The sequence below is a fragment of the Nelusetta ayraudi genome, unplaced genomic scaffold, assembly GCF_046127955.1.
Source record: "Nelusetta ayraudi isolate G7.1 ecotype Tasmania unplaced genomic scaffold, CSIRO-AGI_Nayr_v1 ptg000084l, whole genome shotgun sequence".
Taxonomy (NCBI): domain Eukaryota; kingdom Metazoa; phylum Chordata; class Actinopteri; order Tetraodontiformes; family Monacanthidae; genus Nelusetta; species Nelusetta ayraudi.
In genome coordinates this window covers 398,638-419,700 of record NW_027466134.1, presented here as the reverse complement: position 1 = coordinate 419,700, position 21,063 = coordinate 398,638, and the positions used below count along the sequence as shown (strand labels likewise).

At 43.3% G+C, this 21,063-nt stretch overlaps 1 protein-coding gene across 3 annotated transcripts; it reads left to right on the top strand.

The window, feature by feature from the left end:
• The first annotated feature begins 1,589 nt into the window (after window positions 1-1,589).
• On the top strand, window positions 1,590-20,466 carry alg6 (ALG6 alpha-1,3-glucosyltransferase). 3 transcript variants are annotated; one of them, XM_076045422.1, is made up of 15 exons: window positions 1,590-1,776; window positions 2,003-2,087; window positions 2,338-2,427; window positions 2,508-2,596; window positions 2,697-2,779; window positions 3,020-3,084; window positions 3,881-4,066; window positions 5,809-5,944; window positions 10,003-10,088; window positions 11,735-11,819; window positions 11,912-11,982; window positions 13,728-13,796; window positions 16,090-16,282; window positions 18,618-18,826; window positions 20,167-20,466. In XM_076045422.1, the coding sequence occupies exons 1-14, from the start codon at window positions 1,692-1,694 to the stop codon at window positions 18,813-18,815; spliced, it is 1,521 nt and encodes a 506-aa protein (XP_075901537.1). In that variant the 5' UTR covers window positions 1,590-1,691; the 3' UTR covers window positions 18,816-18,826; window positions 20,167-20,466. The 3 variants fall into 3 exon arrangements, with proteins under 3 accessions (XP_075901537.1, XP_075901536.1, XP_075901535.1); XM_076045421.1 differs by lacking the exon at window positions 20,167-20,466 and adding an exon at window positions 19,470-19,787; XM_076045420.1 differs by lacking the exon at window positions 20,167-20,466 and adding an exon at window positions 18,938-19,432.
• Window positions 20,467-21,063: the final 597 nt, after the last annotated feature.

The following is a 21,063-nucleotide window of genomic DNA, read 5'->3' as shown; positions in this document are numbered from 1 at the left end:
ACAGCATATAAGTAAACCACAAAATGCAGTCACCTTCATCATGTCACATTTTGACATCATGTGACCAAGACAACACACAACAAAAAGGTCACAGGACAAGTTCTTGTGTGTTATTGTTATTGTGTGTGTGTTACTGATCAATTACCCAGAAATTATAGTACAGCAACTTTTCTTAGATCCACAGAGATTTTGTGGACAACGATGACAATGAAAATGGATAATAATAATAATAATAATAATAATAATAATAATAATAATAATAATAATAATAATAATATGATGATGATGATGATGATGATGATGATGATGATGATGATGATGATGAAGAAGAATGAAAATAATGATTAAGAAATATAGAACCTAATATCTGGCGTGCATGTGTTAAAAATCATTATGGCAGAAAAATTGACTTCTTTTCAGCAAATCGGTGAGTTCTGAAGGATGGATCTTTATGTGTATCTACATGAATCAATGAACATGTGACAAAAGAAAGAGAAAAGATCAAGTTTGAGTCTCTGTGGCAAACTTCACTGTGTACATGATGTACTACAGTGACATTGGCGAGCAAGGCCTAGGCCTCCATATTAACTAGGCCATCTCCCACCACAAGCAATAGCCTTCTCCTGAGTCGAGATCACAGACAGTAAATGTAGGTACAGCAGTTACTGAATATTTAAAAAGGCATAGAGATGAAGCAATAAATGACAAAGTAAAGATGGCGTGGCCAAGCATTAATAACTAATGTGTGCCAGTGAGTTATAGGCCACAGAAACTGTAATGAAAGTGTCATTGCAAATCAGCAGTTGTCTGTGGTTATTATTATTTATGCATAATTGATGCCAGTACCACAAGGAACATGTCTTAGGCAGCAAATCCCAACACCTTGGCAACAAAGATGATGGTGTCAACAGAAGAAAAGGTCACAGTAGAGAATATGCCCCTGGGCAGGGATTTATATTGACAGGTCAGCACAAGGGCAAAGTTATAACACATGACACACACACACACACACACACACACACACACACACACACACACACTAGTCTCCGTACATGTTTACAGCAAACTATTAAGACATGTGATAAATGGTTCATCTTATTTCATACATGTAGTGAAAGACGTTTTGTCGTGTTGTTCTGTGATGAAAAAATAGATGATACTGATGACAACATGATTTTGTCTTTTAATTAAACCATGCAAAAGTCAGTTACGATGCCATAATTGTTTTTAAAAATGTAAATCCAGAGGCAGAATAACACTCGTCCTCTGACAACAGCAGTATTTGCTGTATCAGACGTTTAATTCTGCAGTGTTAAAAGGTTAAAATCAGGTGGGGAATTTGAACGTGAATTCAACTCAATATTCCCTCTATTACTAATGAATTCAGCTTCTACTTTGGACCATATGGTGAGCATGAATAAGAATTATACATCCGTGATTTCCATGGCTCACCATCGTATGACAAAAATTCAAGCTCAAAACATGCCGCGAAAGCGACCCGGCTCAAAATCTCATCTTTCTCTAGATGTCCTTGAACGCCTCTCGTTCGACGTCATCAAGCTTCACCCAATGAGAACGCGCAACGAAATCTTGTTGGATGACGTATACAGGAAATGTCAGTAGCCTCCAGTTTGACTCACTCACACGTTTCAGCTTTAAATTATCCATATTATTAACGCTTAGCGGGTAGAATGATGCCAACCTGGAGTATTGTGTCGCTCTCTATGCTGCTCTGTGTCGTTGTGAGATGGGGCGTGTCGCTGAATTCGTATTCAGGTAGGCTGTGTGTAGAGCGTGGTAGCGCCGGGGATGAATCACAACAGTCACCTTCTGGTTCTTCTTCTGTCGTGTTTGTATTTTCAACTGTTCAACGATAAAACATTTTTTTTTTTTTGCTAAACTCTCCTAATAAGTCACTGAGGCTTGTGTGTGAGCGTGCGTGTGAGCCCGTGCATGAGTTAACCTTTTTTTTCTCTCTCTCTCTCAATGTCTCTCTGTCCAGGAGCCGGGAAGCCACCCATGTTTGGTGATTATGAAGCCCAAAGGCACTGGCAAGAGGTGACGTACAACACCCCCGTTCAGGAATGGTTCGTACGGATGCGTTGCCCTGCAATGTCTTAGCTTTGTATCTCTGCCCATGAACCAAAAACAAGGTGTCAGCTCCTAAGGCTGTGAATATGCGTGTGAAAAACTTGACCCATAAAGGAACAACAAAGGAGCAGCTGACTGTCTGAACAGTCAGATGTCAGTTGTCACGGCACTTTCATGGGCATTTGCATATCAGTTAGCATTAATGGTTTAAATGACCTCACAGAGTTTGCATTTCTGTTCTTGCAGGTACTTTAACACCACTGAGAATGACTTGAACTACTGGGGCCTTGATTATCCTCCTTTGACTGCCTACCACAGCCTCATCTGTGCATACATGTAAGGGAAGCCTCAAAACCAAACATGTTATTGTAATAATAATTATTAATTTATCATTTGATTTTGGTAATTTCTTTCAGAGCCAAGACAATAAACCCAGAATGGGTGGAGCTCCACAAATCCAGAGGCTTTGAAAGTCCAGCACACAAGCTGTTTATGCGAGCTACAGGTACAGTAATCATGCAAAGTGATTACATTCTATATATGTGGAACAGGTTTGGTGCTTTCTGCCTAATATTCTGCTAATTATATTTTTATTTGTCTTTCAGTCCTGTTGGCAGATTTGTTAGTATACTTTCCAGCTGTGACTTTATACTGCCTGTTCTTGACTGATGGATCCACGAGAAGAAAGGTGACACACACGCTCACATGTCAGGACATCTAATATTTTTTGTTTTATTTTTTTTACTGGATTGGACTGAATACCCCAAATAAAATCACTGCTCTGAAATTCCTAGTTGTTTTAATCCAATTACAAAACTAGTCACCCAGAAGGCACAGTAATGCAATTATAAAATATAGTCTTAGTTATACAGGATTAAATTATTTAACTCTATTAAAGCAACCATAATACGTTTTTTTTCCCCCACAGATTTCCACTCTGTTCTGCATCCTTCTCTACCCGGGATTAATCCTCATTGACTACGGCCACTTCCAGTATCCTTTACGCACTAGTTGCCTTATGTACTTTATGTACTATTTACTATTCAATGATATTTTGCTTTGAAAACTTCAGCTAAAATGCTAACGTTCCTCATTGCAGTCACTGACTTGAGTTGTGCAACAAATTTTGTTTCAGTTTAGTTTTTTTATGTCATTGAATTGTCAAAATTTTTTTTAATAGTTGCAGTGTCCAATTTGAGCAAGTCAATGAATCGGTGTCTCCATAAGAATCTTGTATCACCACTTTTTTTTTTTTTCTAACTTCAATTATGGTTTTCTTACATCTGGTACCTTCAAAAATAACCAGCCTGATCAGTACGCTGTGACTGCTCCTGAAGACATTCAGAGGCCTAAACGAATCAATTAATTGTTTTTCACGCTCCTTTAAGTTAATACGTAGATATTTTGCCCCCAGGACATCGGGCAATTCAAAAGACGTGGATATCTATTTCAATAAATGAGGTGTTTAAAAATGAGGACAAAAAGCCAGGTTTGGTGACACAGGGCAAACTAAAATCTTTCATCAATCTTTTCTTGCCTCTTGTCCTGTGTTTAGTCCATGTTTCCTCACTTTGGAGGCCACGACAGTCCAAACTATGTAAAGAAGTTGCTCAGGTCATGTAATTCCAATCTATCAAATTCATCATTTGCATAATACTAATAATAACATAATAATTCTCACCAGTGACACAACAATGAAACAGTTTTTGGCGTTGTTTAAAACTATTTTCATGATGTTGTTTGTGATGATGAGATGATGAGAGTACATTACTAACCTTAACCACACCAGGTACAACAGCATCAGCCTGGGCTTTGCCCTGTGGGGGGTCCTGGGCCTCGGTTTTGGCTGGTATGTGTTTGGCTCCGTGGCCTTTTGCCTGGCTCTCAATTATAAACAGATGGAGTTGTACCATGCCCTGCCTTTCTTCTGCTACCTGCTGGGGAAGTGCATCAAACTGGGCCTCACAGGCCGAGGGTGAGTCCATTTCTTCCAAATCCCTCACACAGATTTTTTGTAATATTTTTATTTATTTATTTATTTTCCATATAAATAGCACAAAGTCTGGTAGTTGTTGCCAACCAGCGGGCACATACTCTTGGCCAGTCTTTAAAGTGGCCAGTCATATAGTACTTGTTTGATAAGCTCAGGTCAGGGGCAGAACAGCACATTCTGTTCAAACAACACGGTCAAAACTTGTTCATTTTTAAAATGGATGGCTTTAGTAATATATTTAGTATGTTTATTCACCCTATGCTCTGCCCAGTTCCATGCCATAATTTACTAATTGAAGAACCATATATACTGTTGCTTTCTCATTTTGAAGCAGTATACAATCAGATCTCCGTTCAGTTTCTACTTTATCCATCTCACCTTTCCCAAGTTTGTTTGGCCTTTTGCCTTCTAAATGTCACTGTAAATATGTGACAACCCATTCGAACCTTTTCTTTCTTTGTAGCATCGCTGAACCTTTTCCCATTCCTGTCCAATGCAACACATTCCTGCAATCTGGATCTCTAGAAACTGATCTCAAAAGAGTGCGACCAAAAGCACCAGCCGGATAAATCTTAAAATGTATTTCTATCCATTGAATTTTCAAGTGGCAGCCCCTGGTGTGGTTCTGGCCCAGGAAATAAAGCAGATTTATTTCTGTGCGTGTAAACTGACAGACTGTCCAACCTGCGCATTTGTTTTGCTTGCACTGTTTTGTCACTCTGCATGGGAAGTGTCAGCTGAGCGCTCAAAGCGGACACGTAATGTCAGTCTATAAGCGAGCCGTGTCCTCAGGAGATCCACAGAATGACTGAGGTAATCAGATTGGATGCTGTTACTAGTGTGTCCAGTGTCTGTTTATCTAGTAACAATGTACCAAGGGCATTTAGTAGCAAATGGAGAGCTGGATTAGGAGGGCCGGAGGGGAGATATGTCCAGATGACACTCTCGCCATGCCCAAACTCCTCAGCTATGCTGCGTGTGCAACTTCCCCAGCAGCTTCACAGCTGACAAGATTGCCTCCGAGCTGCGCTGGAGACTTTCAGCTGATGCATGGCTTTCACTGCATTCCCGTCACACAAGGGTCAAGTCCCAAATTTAGGATTTAGGCAAGGCATGTGCTAATTTTAGCCTTCTCCGTTAAAGTGAATAAAATCAAACTGACACGTTGACAGTAACGCTAACAACTGTCTGTAGTTTTTTAAAGTACACTAACAAAAAATTGTTAACATCATGTTGTTGTTACTGCCTACATTGATTTGTGACATTCATTTTGCATAAATTAGTGTCTAGCCCAAGTGCATTATAAATTTGATTTGATCAAAACATTTATTGGAGACGTTAAAAACTTGCTATTAGGGAAACAGGGAAGTTTGAGGCTCAAAAAGTATTCTTAATAAGATTATCATTGGATTTATTGACACATTTACTGATATTAACATTTAATTACACATGAAATTTGAAAGGTTTAACTGACAGAAATGTCTTTTTGTGTGTGTTTTTTGTAAATATCAAAATCCTATATATCAATATTAATGGACTGACAATTTTTCTGCAACTCAAATCTGTAAACTCCATGTTGTTGGAGTTAAATATTTCTGTAGGTTTGCTTGGTTTACCAAAAACGGGGCCCGTCTTGTCCACAGTTGTCTCCCTCTTTGTTGTTGCAACATACCCGGTCCACTTTTGCCGAGCGCCTGCTTGACTGTGCGACCCTGTTCTCCTAGGCTTTTCCTGTTGGTGAGAGTTGCTGCAACTGTGTTGGTGACCTTTGCCCTCTGCTGGTTGCCCTTCCTGTCTGACCCCGGTCAGGCCTTGCAGGTGGTCAGGAGGATCTTTCCCGTGGCTCGCGGCCTGTTTGAGGTACTGCAACACGCAAGCGGCGTCTGATAAACCCCAACTTACCACTCAGTCTTATATATATATATAAAAACATTTGCATTGCTTGTCATGGGAGAGCGTTCAGAGGGATGTTCTTTGCAAACAATCTTGCGTATGACATTTCAGGAAGTGAGCGGGTAGATAATATATCCAGACAGATCTGGGAGATCTCTAAAAGCTTATGTAGACTAATGTTATACGAGTGTGACCTGGACATTCGATAATCCATACAGATCATGTTTGCCGTGACAGATCCCTGCAAACCTGGACTTGCCCTTGAAGGGCCGCAGATGGTGAACCTCCTCACCGCCCGTGCGGCAGGGATTCACCGGAAGGAAAGGGAACGCTCACAAGTGAAAGGAACTAAATTTGGCGACGGCATTTTAAAAGAAATAGGATCAGGAAAAGGCATTTTTGAATCTGTGTAACATTTTGAGCATCAGGGATTTTAAGCCATTATATCCAAGACCATCTTTTGTTGAATTATGAGGTAGTTTATCCCTAAAGCCCAGTGCTTTGCTTATCCTGAATTATGTCGGAATTTTTTGTTATGTCTCTGTTTTGAGGAAGAATACACAGATTTTCTTTTTTTTATTTATTTATTTTTTTCACAAAACTAAAATGAAAAAGCAACAATTTTACAAGAAGCTGTAGTCCGTTGGTCATGGAAATTTACAACAAATTACAAAGCATGGCTAATCAGTACTTACTGCTTTGATTGAATCAACGCTGCTCTCCACTTGGTGCATGAATTGTCACATGGATGGATGAGAATAACGGTCCTATGAAAGGGCTTGTTTCCATTTTGGTTCTGACATGAAACAGAATCTGAAGACCATAGCAGTGAAGCTGTGTTGACACACTCGCCTCAAGGGATAACGAAAATACACTTTTAGAGCAAAGAGATCAAGATAGAAGCAATAGAATTTGCTGCAGAATCACTGCCAATTCAATATTCAATCAATAACACATGATCCAGACTGCAGTAGACGGCTTAAAAACCATAGATCTCCATGAAACAGACCTGGTCTGCTCTGGTCTGTGTCATTTAGTACAAATCCTCAGGGTGACAACAGTTTTATTACATTTAACAAAATTCGCCAGCAAATCCATGAACAATTTAGACCTGCAAAGTTGACCAGGTGGCGTTAGAAGCGAACTGACTTCCGTGAGTGTCGCACACTGACACAGACGTACGTGGCAGGACCGGAGAAAATGGTTGAATGAAATGGAATAGAAAGGGTCATGAGAGGAGTCTCACGACGGCTGCCGCGTATGCAGATCAATCTGACTAATTTATGGCCCGGCTGTTTTTCAACGCTTCGCCACAGTCCAGCTTTTACGGACTGATGAGTGCGACCAGCGTGTAACGCAGCTCATCTGACACATGCTGGCGGACACACATAGTTTCTGACGGGTTTTCGTGCTGCGATCAGCGGCTAACTGGATTGTTGAACCGTCTTTGGCTGGACTCTTTCCAAAAACATATTCTCTGTGCAGATCTTTGCTTAATTTTTTTTTTTGACCTTTTAAAAAGGAAGAGTTTGTCAGGTTTTTTACGTGACCCTCCCCAACCCCCGTCGCTCCTTCACTGGTTCCTGCTGCCACGTCTTAAACTGATTGGTCCGGTTGTGTTCCAGCCATCTTAAAGTGATTCCCATCGAAGCGCTTTAAGATCTGTGAGAATCCCGTCTCGCGATCTCAGCTGCCCTCTAATGTTATTAGCCGTTTCCTCTTGGGGGGGGGGGGATAGGCTCAGGATGTGACAACTTGAAGAGGCAGCCGTAGCGTCCGACGCAGTGGCCGGCCGTGCACGTCACCTCTAGGACATTGTACTTAGTCCTACCTAAATTACTACACCCCATATTACCATCAATACTGGAAATAAATAAATAAATTAATTAAATGGCGATTTTAAGACATTCGTCCAATAAACTGTGCATTGTTGCAGTTTCATGAACAAAACAGACTATTCATTGAAAAATAAAAGTCAACTGATTATCTGCATTTGTTTTTGAAAACATGCAACAGCAAAATAATTGAACCATGTTATTTACATTACAAAGTGCAGATTTGTCAGTTTACCTTCTCCTCCTCCTGCTGTCGGGCCTTGAGGCTTGGATAAATCTTTCAGGCTCTCATGAGTGCTTATCCAGTCACAGGTCAGAATTAGGCTTAAGGCCAGCTGGATGGCCTTGGCATTGCAGGCTCAAGATTTGATTGGCTATCGCAACTGACTGTGGTCTATTCACTGACAGCAGACAGGAGACTGTAATGCTGATTCTGAAGGAATCAGGCAGATTTCATAGAGCCTGGAAACAACGAGCCAGCTGAGATATGAGTATACAGTGGAACAAGCTGCTTCCAACAGTGGAAGCAGCTCAACCAAGTGGATAAAATGGCCTGAAGAAAGCACACTGTGGAGAGTAACTTTAATGATGAGTATGTAGAGGAGCCTCCCACTGGTCTGACCTTGCTGGCTGGTGTTGAAAGCTATCTGGAGGGTGGGGGTGGGGTTGGGGGTGGGGGTCGACTCTTGTCCCCAGCCCTCAAGGTGGCAGCACCCTTCACACGGCGTCACAGATCTGGGTAGTAATTGAAATTTCAGCGAAAGGCACGCGCCCAGAAATGACGCAGGCAAAATGACCCAAGGTGCGAGATGTTCCCCAGTGACGGCAGCAGTGGAGTCTGTGTGTGTTAAGCAGAAGGTGGTGGGGTTGGGGGTGGGGGGGTTGAGAAGGGTCAGCGCTGACAGAGGGGCCCCTGGCGGATAGCGGCGGTGGTGGTCGAGGGTTGCGGCTTCTGAGCCTCTGAGCGCTTGTAAGTTTACCCACCTTCGCTTGGACGTCCAGGAACATTCTCGCCGCGGTTATTTGGAGCGGGGAGGCCGAGAGGAAGGAGAGAAGGAAGGTTCTGAGGCAACACGCAGGGCCGCACGCCCCGCCGCTGCTGACTAGGCTGCCGTCAGGGTCCGCACAGCTGTGCTGCGAGCAGCTGTAGCGCATGAAGACAGAGAAGGAGGAAGAGGAGGAGTTTTTTTTAGACACTTTCTCGGCCACCCACTTAAACCATTCAGGGAGAAATGATGAAGCTCATTTCAACGCTGTGTGTCGCACAGTACCGGTGGCACGCAGTGGCAGCTCAGGCCTCGGTATCACCTCGTCCCCGCTGCCCGACTGCTTAAGCACTTAAATCGGGTGGATCTGACAGTGATGCCCTGGTCTCTCATGAAGCACAAGTTGTCTTATGGCGGCATTAAGGTCATAACATCATAAGGTCGCAACTTATCCACTTGGTCTTTCACGAGATTACTGAACAAATGGAAGAAAGTGGTGTTCAGAGAGCTGAGTTGACTTGGTATGAAACCACATAATAAAAATTTGCACATGATAAAACCGATAGTGTTGATGGAATTTTGTTTTTGATAGATAATTCCAGTGGGTGGCAAAAGTAAAGAAAATAGTCTAGTCTGTTGAATTTTCCTAATGGAAATATTTGGTTTTTCAAATTAAATCTTATCTTGTCACGGTCTACTGGAAAATGTCTTTTCATTCATTCTTCCACAAAATCAATTAAAAAAACTTAGTAGTTTATCGGCAGACAAAATTAAAATTGTTTTGTTAATTTATCAATTTTGGTAAGTTGAAGGAAATGCATTTAATTTAGACTTTTTTTTTTTTTAAATTGTGCTTGCAGTGAGGAAATAAATTGTTCTGTATTTCCCTTCTGTACTCTGTGGTTGGTCTGTATGTGCTGTCGGTGCAGAAAGTGCTCCGCCGCGACCCTTGGCCTTGCGCCCTCAAGTTTACAAATCAGTCACATGCTTCTCCTGAAATTTATGAAGGAGGCCCGCGTGCAAATGTCGACCCTGGAATGCGTCTGCGCATATTTTTGCAGCTGTGGTGTGGAAATAGCCTATTTACACCTCAACACTCATTTTGTCTGTTTGCTTTTTCACACGCGCTGGAAGACGCGCTGGACTTAAATGTGTGTATCTGTGATAGCACCAAGTGACACTTTCTCTGCCTTCGCTTGCACAGGATAAAGTGGCCAACACATGGTGCAGCTTAAACATCCTGATAAAGGTCAGATCAGTTCTGTCCAGTGACTCCCAGGTCTACCTCAGGTAAGTGAAAAAGCTTTAGTTGCCAGTTTGTTTTTTTATTATTGCGCTTGCCCTCTTACACAGTAAGTAAGTTAATTTCTTCCTTGCTGGGAGACGAGGTCTTTGTGAGGACGTGAAGTCGCAGCTGTCTTTGTAAATGTGGCAACAAGAGGCAGAGTCGCCCGAGGAGCTGCAGAAACACGAGACATTCATTTGACTCTCTCTTCCCCCCCCCCGGGCCCCCCACCAGAATGGCAAATTACATGCTTAATCTGATGACGAAGCGTTCGACAAGGAAAGATTGAGTGTGCGGCCAACGAAAACTGCCGTTAATTCACTGCTCGCCATCCGAGAAAGAAGTTGCCGAAAAGCCGTTGTGTTGTGTCATGGCGGAAGCTGCTTAAATAACCCCACTCGCTAAATTTAGGAGTCCTGCGTTTGCAGGATGAACACGTTTCTGCCAGACTGCTAAGTCCCCGGGCTCAGCTCGGACTTCCTTGACTGTGGCGTATTTCAAACAAATGAAAAACACTCTTGTCTTTTTGGCTCGGGGGATTGGATTGCTAAATGCTCCGGTGTGGGTTTACTGTGTACATAGAATGAATCAGCTGTGAAAAGTGATCCGCTGTCTTTCCGGAGCGCCCTGCCCTGCCCTGCGCGCGGCACGCCCGTGGAACACTTGCTCGCCGCGCGCCTTCTTCCTCCCGTCTCTCTGCGCGCCGTCGTTATCTCCGTCCCTGTCAAAGCGAAACACTTTGTTGCCGCCCCCTTCTTGAACTAACTCGCCTCCCGACCTCTCAGCACATTCGCGCCGACACATAGTCACTCTCTCCGGGCGCCTCCCCCCCTCCCGGCAGGTGACAATTGAATGGGTTAAACTCGTGGCCTCCAAGAAGGGGGCTGTATTTGGTTGTTTCCCACGCAGCAGAGGTATTTTCACACAGACTTTCACACGCCGGGGACCTTCAAGTGGACACAACAGTAGCTGTGGATGATGAATTCTTAGGTTTGGGTCCTGCGGTCTCCCAGTGACCGAGATCTGATTGAATCATTTTGTCACTTTCAGATGAGCGTAGAGTAATTGAAGTGATATGAAAAACTCTTTCACTAAAACTTCATTTCCCATCAGTTTATGTAAAAGGAGCTTAGAATAGAAACTGGGAGCAGCAAAGCTCTTGGTATCGTTTTGCCTCAGTGCACATAAGTATACACGTCAATGCTGAGAGATACTGTGAGAAGCCAAAAACGCAAACTGAACTGGTCGGCCAAATCACAGTTGTCGCAGTTGTGGTGCAAATTTTGAGAAGGTATGCGTCAGGCAGCAGCGTAGGGTTTCAAGTCCGCAGTCGGTGCCAGTGTGTTTGCTATACTGAAGGGTACAGTACAAATTATAATTAGCCTCTAACGGAAACAGGCCAAACCTCTCAGAAAGGGGGAAGAAAATTAAGTGAATTGATGAAATAACAGTGGCTGCGTCGTCATTTTATTGCACGTTGGCATTTTTGAGCCTGGAGTAATTTGCTAATCTTATCTCTAATTTTACCTCTAAATCGATGCTGTAGTCCTCACTGCGACCAACCAACAGTTATTTTTGAACTTTGGGAATTAAACTTCTTTGCCATGGCTGATGTGTGATCACCCGACTTCTTCTTTCTTGTATTTTTCAGTACTGCTTGCACTCTGCTGGCAGCCGCGCCCTCCTCCCTCAGAGTCCTCATGAAGCCCACCTTCTGGCACTTTAAACTGGCCTTGGTAAGTCAACTCTACATGAGTACAACCTAAATGTGCAGAATATTTCAAAACACCTACAAACGTGGCTAACGAAACTTCACCGTCACTCTTAGGTCAACTCATCCCTGGCGTTTTTCCTTTTCTCCTATCAAGTCCACGAAAAGTCCATCCTGCTGGCAGCCTTGTAAGTAGCGAGGCAATAACAGTCCCATCTCGGAGGTTTAGCGATTTCTCACCACGTGACGGCACCGGTCGCGTTCTCCCCGTCGCTCTGCCATAATTCAGATATTCATGACATGCACGCAGAGGAGCCATTCGTCTCCTCACCATCCCAAATCTAAGTTCACCTGATGCATGATGTGCACGCTTTCGTATGATATCCCTCTCCTGCAGATGTGTTGCAGATAAGCGCTCAAAGGTCTTGATTTGGCAACGATTTGAATAAAGCAAGACTTTTATGAAGGGGCAAAGTATTAAAGCTGTGAAATACTTGCTGGCCGACAAACTAGTTAGAGTACTGACCGAAATGCTCCATTCTCCATTCATTTTTTGGTATTCAAGAAGAATGGAGCATTTCGGTCAGAAATGCTCCATTCTTCTTGAATACCAAAAAATGAATCACCTTTCAGTGCCTGTGATCTAATAAGCATTTGGCATATGTGTGTCAAGGGCCATAGTCGCTGCTGATTGGCTTTCACATCATCAAGTCCCGCGAAAGAATCATCGACCTGTGGGAAGGGAGGGGGGGGGGATTTCGTATTTTAGTTTATGTTGTCGTGGCTCGTGTGTGACATTAGAATTTAATGACATGCAATGCACTAATTTGTATAGCCCGTGCAACACTGACAATATGTGGTCAATTTATTCAATATTAGAACAGTGAGGCAAGAGGGGGCACCACCTACTGGCCGGGAGTGTTACTTGCCTGCCGTCATCCCCCAACAAACACGAGCGTAACAACGACGCATGCGTCGCTCGTTCCCATTCAGTCCCCGACGTATGAAGCTGTGGTGGCTGCAGGTCGAGAGTAAAGTGGAAGCGCAGATTCGAGCACAGGGGGGATTTGGCTCCGAGATCTGGGCTCATCTATTAATCTAGATTAGGGTAGATTGTTGCTTTATTAACTATTGAGTTATATCTCCCACCTGTCCCCCCGAATCAATCAGTAATGCATGTCTAGGGATTAGGAAAGAATGGCAGGCGGCAGCTCAGGGCGTTGTTTGCGCAGGATCAATTATTGGGCTGTAACAGGATCGCCGAAAGAGCACGGGCTGTAATTATGGGCTCAGAGACTGGTGGAAAGTGTCCTCGCTGCATGGCGCGCAGCTAGCCCCGCGCTAGCAGTGACGCACACCAGCAGGTTTTAGCCAGCGGCAGGTGTACGCTGTGCATTGATGTCAATATACGCTATGAAGAAAGTTCATTTTTTATTTTGTGAAACGAATCGCCTCTTGTTTAATGTCGGAATTGAACTTTGACTTTCAGGGAAAGCCGTGCAGGAGCGAAAAAAAAGGTTTTCGGACGCCCTTAAAATTTCACTCAATCCGAATTATTGTCGTTAAAAATTTGCCAGATAATTATTTTCTCTGTCTCTAAGGGTTTGGCTGCATTTGAGGCACACAAACCAATGGAAATTACTTTGTTGTTTATTGTTAGTAAGACAAAATTAGGTGTCCAAAAACATTTTTTCCACCACAACTTTTCCTTGTCAGTGGCGTCACAGTGAACACCAGTAGACCTGTGTGAAATCAACCGTCCGCTGTACTGGCTTGTGACAAACAATCAATAATCGATTTGTGCGCTTGATTGTGTGTTTTGAGGCGGCGTCAGTTTCCTTTCAGCCCTCACCCGACACGGCCTCACTTCCAGCCCCCTGTGAGTAACTTTTCGGATCGTAAAGTTTACACTGAACTCTCTGCTCTTTCATAGGCCCGTGTGCCTCCTGCTGAGCGATCTCCCTTTAGTAGGCGTTTGGTTCCTGCTGGCCTCCACATTCAGGTAAGAGTGTGTATCAACCTCTCCGTTCCCTCTTTCCGTGTGTCCACCATGGGGGCTAGAGCCTTCAGCCACTCTGCCCCCCCGCCTCTGGAACTCTCTCCCTCCCGACATCAGAAACTTAGACTCCATCTCCACATTTAAATCCCACCTCAAGACCCACCTTTTCAGGCAGGCATATACCTGATTGTCAGTGTTTTGCTCTGTTTTGTATTGTTTTATCATGTTAACTTTTATTTAATTGTTTTTTAACTGTTGTTCGGCAACCTTGCGTGCCTTGAGAGGCGCCTTACAAATTAAATGTATTATTATTATTATTATTATTATTATTATTATTATTATTATTATTAAGAGTGTGCGATAACCTGGTCAGATGACAACCTGCTGACACACTGGAAGCAACAACCTTTAGTTAAGGTCTTGACATTCAGGCAAGCTAGTGGCATTTTCCATTTGTTCTAGTATTGGGTAAGGCACAAAGGAGTGGTGTAAGAGGCGCTTTGGCTCTTTGGTGTAAGAGGCTCTGATATCTCTTTTTGACCTTTTCACAAGTGAAATGATGATAAAAGCAATAATACCTTCCTTCCAATCTGATTATAAGGTTATGCTAGTTGCATTCTTTTGTCTTACTGTTGTCCTGTGTATAATATATCCAATATTTATATATTATACACATTTATACATTTATATATTATATATTTATTATATTTAGGGTGACTTCTCACATCTTCAAATGAACCAACAAAGAAGAAGCTGGACGAGGTATCCAGGTTTGGGTGCCCAGGCTGACGTAGCTCACTGGCAAGTTCAGGAAGGGGAGGAGATTGACAGGCGTTGCCATCTAAAACGTAACCACTTGATGTCGCTGTTTCTTCTTCAAAATCTGCAAATATTACTCAGTTAACCGTTAAATAATTGTTGGTTCACTAAGATCTGCAAAATATCATCTCTGAACTCACAACATATCAAACCTCGAAGCTAAACAAAATGGAGAGAGAACTGTGGTGTCTAAGTCGTTTTTTTTCTTAACCGCCTTTGAGACATTTTGAGCCAGTGATTCATCTCACTAGCGTATATTTATTCGCCGATTCGCACCGAAAACGCCGAACATGCGGATGTGCCGCGCGGGGGAAAAGAGCGGGAGAGAGGAGACGCGGAGAGAGAAAAAGAGGGAGAAGCGCTTGCCTCAAATCTTGTGTCTGACTTTCAGCAGCTGTTGTTAAATTCTTCCGGCAGCGCTAATTGTTGTGCGTGTGGTTTAGTATGAGGGCATCTGCGGATTATTACGCGGCATAGCCCGCATGCCTGCCGTCTAAGTGCGGGGGACAGGAGGTCAGTCTGTCGCCGCCCCCTCGGTACAGTCGCACTCACACATTGTCCGCATCCTCCGCGGACTCCGCCCTCCCCGAGGATGGAGAGAGAAAAAAAAAAAAAAATACATCTTTTGTCGACATAATTGGCCAAATGGTCGCTTAACACGTCGCAATTTATACGGGGGGGAGGGGGGCAGAATGCAGCCAGTCTTGCTTAAATTGACCAAGTATGTATTTCCAAGTCGTTAAGCATTTATCCTGCTGAATGGAACTCTTCTTCTTCTTTCTGTTTTTTCCCCCCTTGCAGTGAAAATTCCAATGAGTGTTTTGTTGTGACAAGATAGTTTTTTTACAAGCCGCGGGTGATGTGCAATTTGATATAAGTCAACTGTTGTTCTTGCCCACGGCGCTCTGCTAAACTAAGATAAGCAAGAGCTCTTCCCCTGCAGGCCAACTCTGTCTGTGCAGCCCGCCTGACCGACTCAACACAATGAGGTGGTTTTTCTGTTTGTTTTTAAGTAAATGTGATTGTATTGAACTGGATGACATGAACTTTCATGAGTCTATGCGCAGCAACAGCAAAAGTTTTTTTTTGTTGTTGTTGTTGTTGCTGGAAATCGCTTTTGCCATATGCTTGAAATAATTATGATTTTTTTTTTTTTTTTTTTTTTACATTGTTCCTTAACTTCTCTTCTGGAAAAATTATCTTTTTAAACCAAGATAACAAGTGAGCACATGGTCACCCCTGTACACCTTGAATTGAGCTCAGATTTACTCTTAGCTAAACAACTTAAGACAATATTTTCTTGAATCCTCTCCATTCTCTTGCTTTTGTTTACCTTCCTTCCTTCCCTTCCAGTGGTCACATGCAGCATATGTTACATATGTTTATATAGTTTTAGTTTTGAAAGCAAATTTTACACTTGGCGTTTTATAGGAACAGAATCACCCAAGTCCATGTTGTCCTTGTCCCCCGCGTGCAGCATGGTGCCGCTCTTTCTGAAGGACGGCCTTCTGGCTCCCTACGTCGTGACCTCGCTGGCCTTCCTCTTCTTCGGCGTCTACCTCCTGTCTGCGCTGGAGCGCTGCTCGGAGGAGGAGCTGAGGATGGGAGCCTACCGCAGGCTGCTCTTCTTCCTGCCGGGTCTGGACATGGGCCGGATCGTGAAGTGGAAGGTCGGTGTGCTCCCGAGTCCCGGGATACAAAGTTGAGATTGTCGGGCGGCCGTGTGAAGGCTCGATATCAAGGGGATTGTCACTTTAGATTGGAAAAAAAGACCTCAAAAAGTGTCGATCTAGTAGTGCATGATAACAATATATTCTTTAAAAAATTCAACTATGGAAGAAATGAAGTCTGTCACATGTCACATGCTTCATATTAGTTGTCAGATGAGCTCTGTCTCAGTAGGAGCCTCTTCATTTTATGTAAAAAAAATAAATAAATCACTTTAATAATTACATTAATATAGATGGACCAGGTCATATCATTTTTAAACTTTTTTTTCCATTAACACTTTATTATACCGGATGACAGGAATAATTAAAATCAACACACAAAAAAAGTAAGATTTTACACATTCAAGCAATTTGTTTCGGTGATGTTGGTGCGCGACAATCTTCTAAAAATAAACTAATTGAATTAAACAATACAACAATATAAATATATATATATATATATATATATACCCAGTGTGTAAGAAACGCACAGCTGGCAGCGATACAATAAGCTATGAAGTCCCAGCTGAGCGTGAGTGTAACTCATAGAGTCAATGTGAGGTAATGTGAAGTGAGTTTGACGGCACAATTTCACCCATTTCCTCGTTATGTACGCCGACGCTTTAAGGTCACTTCACTGCATCCCCCCCCCACACCCCCCCTCCTTTTTTTTTTTTTCTTTTCGCGAGACCAGCTGCATTTAATAACCAGCGGGGACAAGCGGTGACACCGATAGCGCCGCTTGATGCGCTTAACTCGCGGCCCGCTTTGCTTGGCAGGTGGAGCGGGGACGTGCAGCTGATGCGCCGGTAATAAGACGGATGCCCGATTTCGCCATCCCAGGTGGCCTGCACTTTCAAAAGTGGCAGCGGACCCGAATGTTGCGGCGGTGTGAGAAGATACATACCCGACTGTATAAATAAAGAATCATGTGCCGAGCGTTGTGAGGCTTGTGTAAGCTGTCCGGGGATGAAAGCCGCTTGCCAGCCCAAGAATTATTTCTCACTTATTTAAGTTTCCACGGCGTCTGAAGGGGCTGCGCTGCCAGGCCCCTTAGCGACAGGGGCACCAGTAGGGTGTCAGAGATTAGGAGCAGGCGTCTTTTTATAGCGCGCGTCATTAACACAGGTTTGCCTAGATATATTTATTTACACAAGAAGCATAAATAGCGAGCCCCTGATGAAGGCGATAAGGTTTCATGGGTTTGGGCTTCATGGGTTTGGGCTGGCTGTGTGTGTGTGTGTGTGTGTGTGTGTGTGTGTGTGTGTGTGTGTGTGTGTGTGTGTGTGTGTGTGTGTGTGTGTGTGTGTGTGTGTGTGTGTGTGTGTGTGTGTGTGTGTGTGTGGGCACGAGGTGTTTCCTACATCTTACTCAACGACCTCCCTCCCTCCCTCCCTCCGGGTCATAAAGCCCAAATAGACACACCAACGATCTCGCTCCCATCTCCAACTCTGTTTGTGACCCCCCCCACCCAGTCACAGAAGTAGTCACTGGGGCCCGAATTTAAATCGCCCGACTATTTTCTTTACGGCACCTTTCAAATGACCATTTTGATGGTCGAGTCATCCCCGTGATGGATACGCGAGAGTCGTACGGGAGCTTCTAAGTGAAATCGTTCATTGCTCTCGCGATTATAGTTGCACTTAAAATTGAGGGAAAAGCTAACAGTTTGCTCTACGCTTCGGGTGCCCCGTCCTTTCGCTGTTTTTACGAGGATCTCGTCCTATAGTCTGGATTCTGGGATATTGGTTTTACCATTAAAGGTCCAGTGTGTAATATTTGGCTTGATTTATGATTTTTATACTGGCAAAAGCGTAATGTAATGCCCATAAATACGTTGATAAAAGTGTGTAATCGCAGTACCATAAAAGTAGTTTGGTTCTCCTACCCTTAGAACGGTTCTCGTATATACATAAGAATATATAGCAAGGGTCTGGCTCCCGTGTACCAATAGCAAGTCGCTCCACCAGCGCACAAAATATCAGATTGGCTCGTCTTTGATGCCAAAGACAAAGTGCTCCAATGTTCCTCCATTCTGCCAACTTTCCAAACATTGACCTCGGCCTCCTTCCGTCCCAGAGAGACTTTGTCAAATAAATCCATGAAACATTTGAGCTGATTTGTTACAAACCCAAAAGACTTGACAGCGTCAGTGGAATTCTGACGCGAGGTGCTTGACAATTCTGGCTTTGTCAAGTGATTTCTCACCAGTCGGCTGATTTATCAAAGCCTTTAGCATTTCATCATCCCTGTCACTATACCGAATGGTAACCGCTCTTTCGTTCACTTTCTCCAGTTCTACGTCAGCGTCGTGGTCATGGCAGCCCAGAGCGTGGCGACCGTCGCCCTGGTTCCTCCGCCACGTCTGCCTGACTTGTTTCCCGTCTTGGTGTCTGCGACGGCTTACCTACACTTCCTGGGCACCTTCGTGTATTTCAACATTGTCCAGTTCAGCACGCCGCCGGGCAAGAAGAGTCAGAAGAAAATGAACTGACCGGTGCCCAGGTCAGTAATTCATCCAAGATGTTTTGCTATTCTTGTATCACGGCGAAGCACTGTGAAACACGCTTTTGCTCCGTGTGCGCGGTGTAAGCTCAACGCTATTCTGTTCCACAGTGAGAACAATTGAAATGCTGACCGAAAGACTTTACAAACCGTGGACCGATGAAGATTGATTGATGAAGAATGCTGGAATGTTGAGACATTTTGGTTTTGGAAGCATCGCGTTAGCGACAGACCCAAAACCTCATCATCACCTCTAACTGCTAGGAAAGATCGAAGTCTGCCTCTGCAGCCACCAGTGTTGAAAACACAATATCATTTTCACGAAATATAACGAATAATGTAACTCATTTACCACCCTTTTAAAATGATTAATTTAAAAAAAAAAAAAAAAAAATCAAAATCCAAACAATCGAAGGTTCTGTGAGTTCAGTGCTCATTCCAAAACACTATTTTTACTATCATGAATTGCACGAATACCTGATGACATCCCACTGGTCCCTTTTAGATGGATTGCTTCACTGTTATAACTTTGTTGACGTTTTATACAAGTCAAATAGAAGAATTTTAAGGCCTTTTGTATCATGCAACAACTTAAAAGTAAACAGAAGATGAAAATTGTATTCTTCTTATTATTTTTTTTCAGTTTGGACCAAAGCTAAATTGCAAGAATTTATTTGAAAGGCAACTTCTACATTGTGCCCGTTTGTTGAATGCCAAAAAAAAAGAAAAAGGGAGGAAGAGATGATTTAATCATGTGTTTTCTTGTAACGCCATATTTGGTGGTGGTTTTGCTGCTGATTCTCTGATGTCGTTGTCGGGGAATTCTGCTGGTAACAATGAAAATGTATTCCTGATGGGATCACACTCAGGTCGGTAATTCAGTAACATTTTGTCTAGCGTGTTTTTGTATTTGTCATTGTTTTTGTACAAAAAAAATAAATAAATAGTTTTGAAATGATCAGAGATGAACGTTAGCATTCTTCATTCAGGAGTTATCTGCATTGAGTAAAGTCCCTGCAAATCAGCTCGCGCGGCCACGTTGGGACATAGCCAATGATTGTGCAGAAATGAGATCTTTCACAGATTTTACTCGACGTCATTAAGTATTTATCGCAAGTCCGAGATGCCACACGGGTCCTGGACAAAAGACCCGTTCATCTGAGAGCGAACCGGTCACTGGGGTTGGCCTTAAAAAATGGGTGATGGAAGGTGACATATCAGAGCATAATGCCATAAAGTTGAAATACCACAGAAAAAGGTACGAGCAATTTCTTTCTGCAATCTCAGAGTCAGTTAATGACGGGCATAAAAAAATCCATTACATCCATAAATGTTATCAGGTCAGGGAGGGGCGCGCTGCTCCTGTGTGGCTCCAGGCTGCTCACCAATAACGTGGTGGACAAACAGGAGCAGGAGATCTGGGACAACGGTGGAGCGCCACCACCAGAAGCCAGCCGAAAGCCAGTTTGTTTGCTGTCCTTTTTAAAATTACACCTCAATGTGAAGTCGTGTGCGTCTTGTTTCAAAACAGTGGAGGGGGAATTATGTATCCATGTTGATATGGAAGAGATTTAAAAAAAAATATGGGTATTAGTCTATTTTGTTGTGTAGTGGAGGGAATGTTTCATTAAAATCTAAAAAAAAAAATAAAGCAAATAATCTTCTTAAAAGCTACTGCTGGTACACTAAACAGGGAATAAAAATTGCAATTTCATTTCATTTTATTAGAAATCTGAACAAAGACGGAAGAAAATTCACAATTCTGAATATGAGTAACACTGAATGGATAAAATAAACTTGGTTCATGAAACTGTGCCAACATAACGAGTAGAATTAAAAACAACATTTCCTTGACATTAGCCAAGACAAAGTGAGAGCGAGAAGAGAGAACGATTTGAAAGGTTGTGCTTTTGAAAAGCTCAGTGTGACGACGGACAGCGAGCCCTCCTTGTGTTCGGGCGGTGGCGGTGAAAACAAGGCTGCTGTCAACGACTCGACCTCGGAGCGCTGACCAGGAGCAATGCGTCCCTGGAGTCCGAGGCTTCGGACCTCCTCTGACGCGGACGCATGTCTGAACGGAAAGACAAGCCTGGAGCACAATGACGTAATGTTCCTAGAAATAAAACAAGTTGGTGTGTGTGTGTGTGTGTGTGTGTGTGTGTGTGTGTGTGTGTGTGTGTGTGTGTGTGTGTGTGTGTGTGTGTGAGACCGTCCATCATTTACCATCTTTTTTCCCC

Bases quoted from the DNA above. Each gene is read 5' to 3' on its own strand.
- alg6 (XM_076045422.1), top strand. From the start codon at position 1,692: ATGATGCCAACCTGGAGTATTGTGTCGCTCTCTATGCTGCTCTGTGTC. The intron at 1,777-2,002 runs GTAGGCTGTGTG...CTCTCTGTCCAG, and splicing joins GTCGCTGAATTCGTATTCAG to GAGCCGGGAAGCCACCCATG. The intron at 10,089-11,734 runs GTAAGTGAAAAA...TGTATTTTTCAG, and splicing joins GACTCCCAGGTCTACCTCAG to TACTGCTTGCACTCTGCTGG.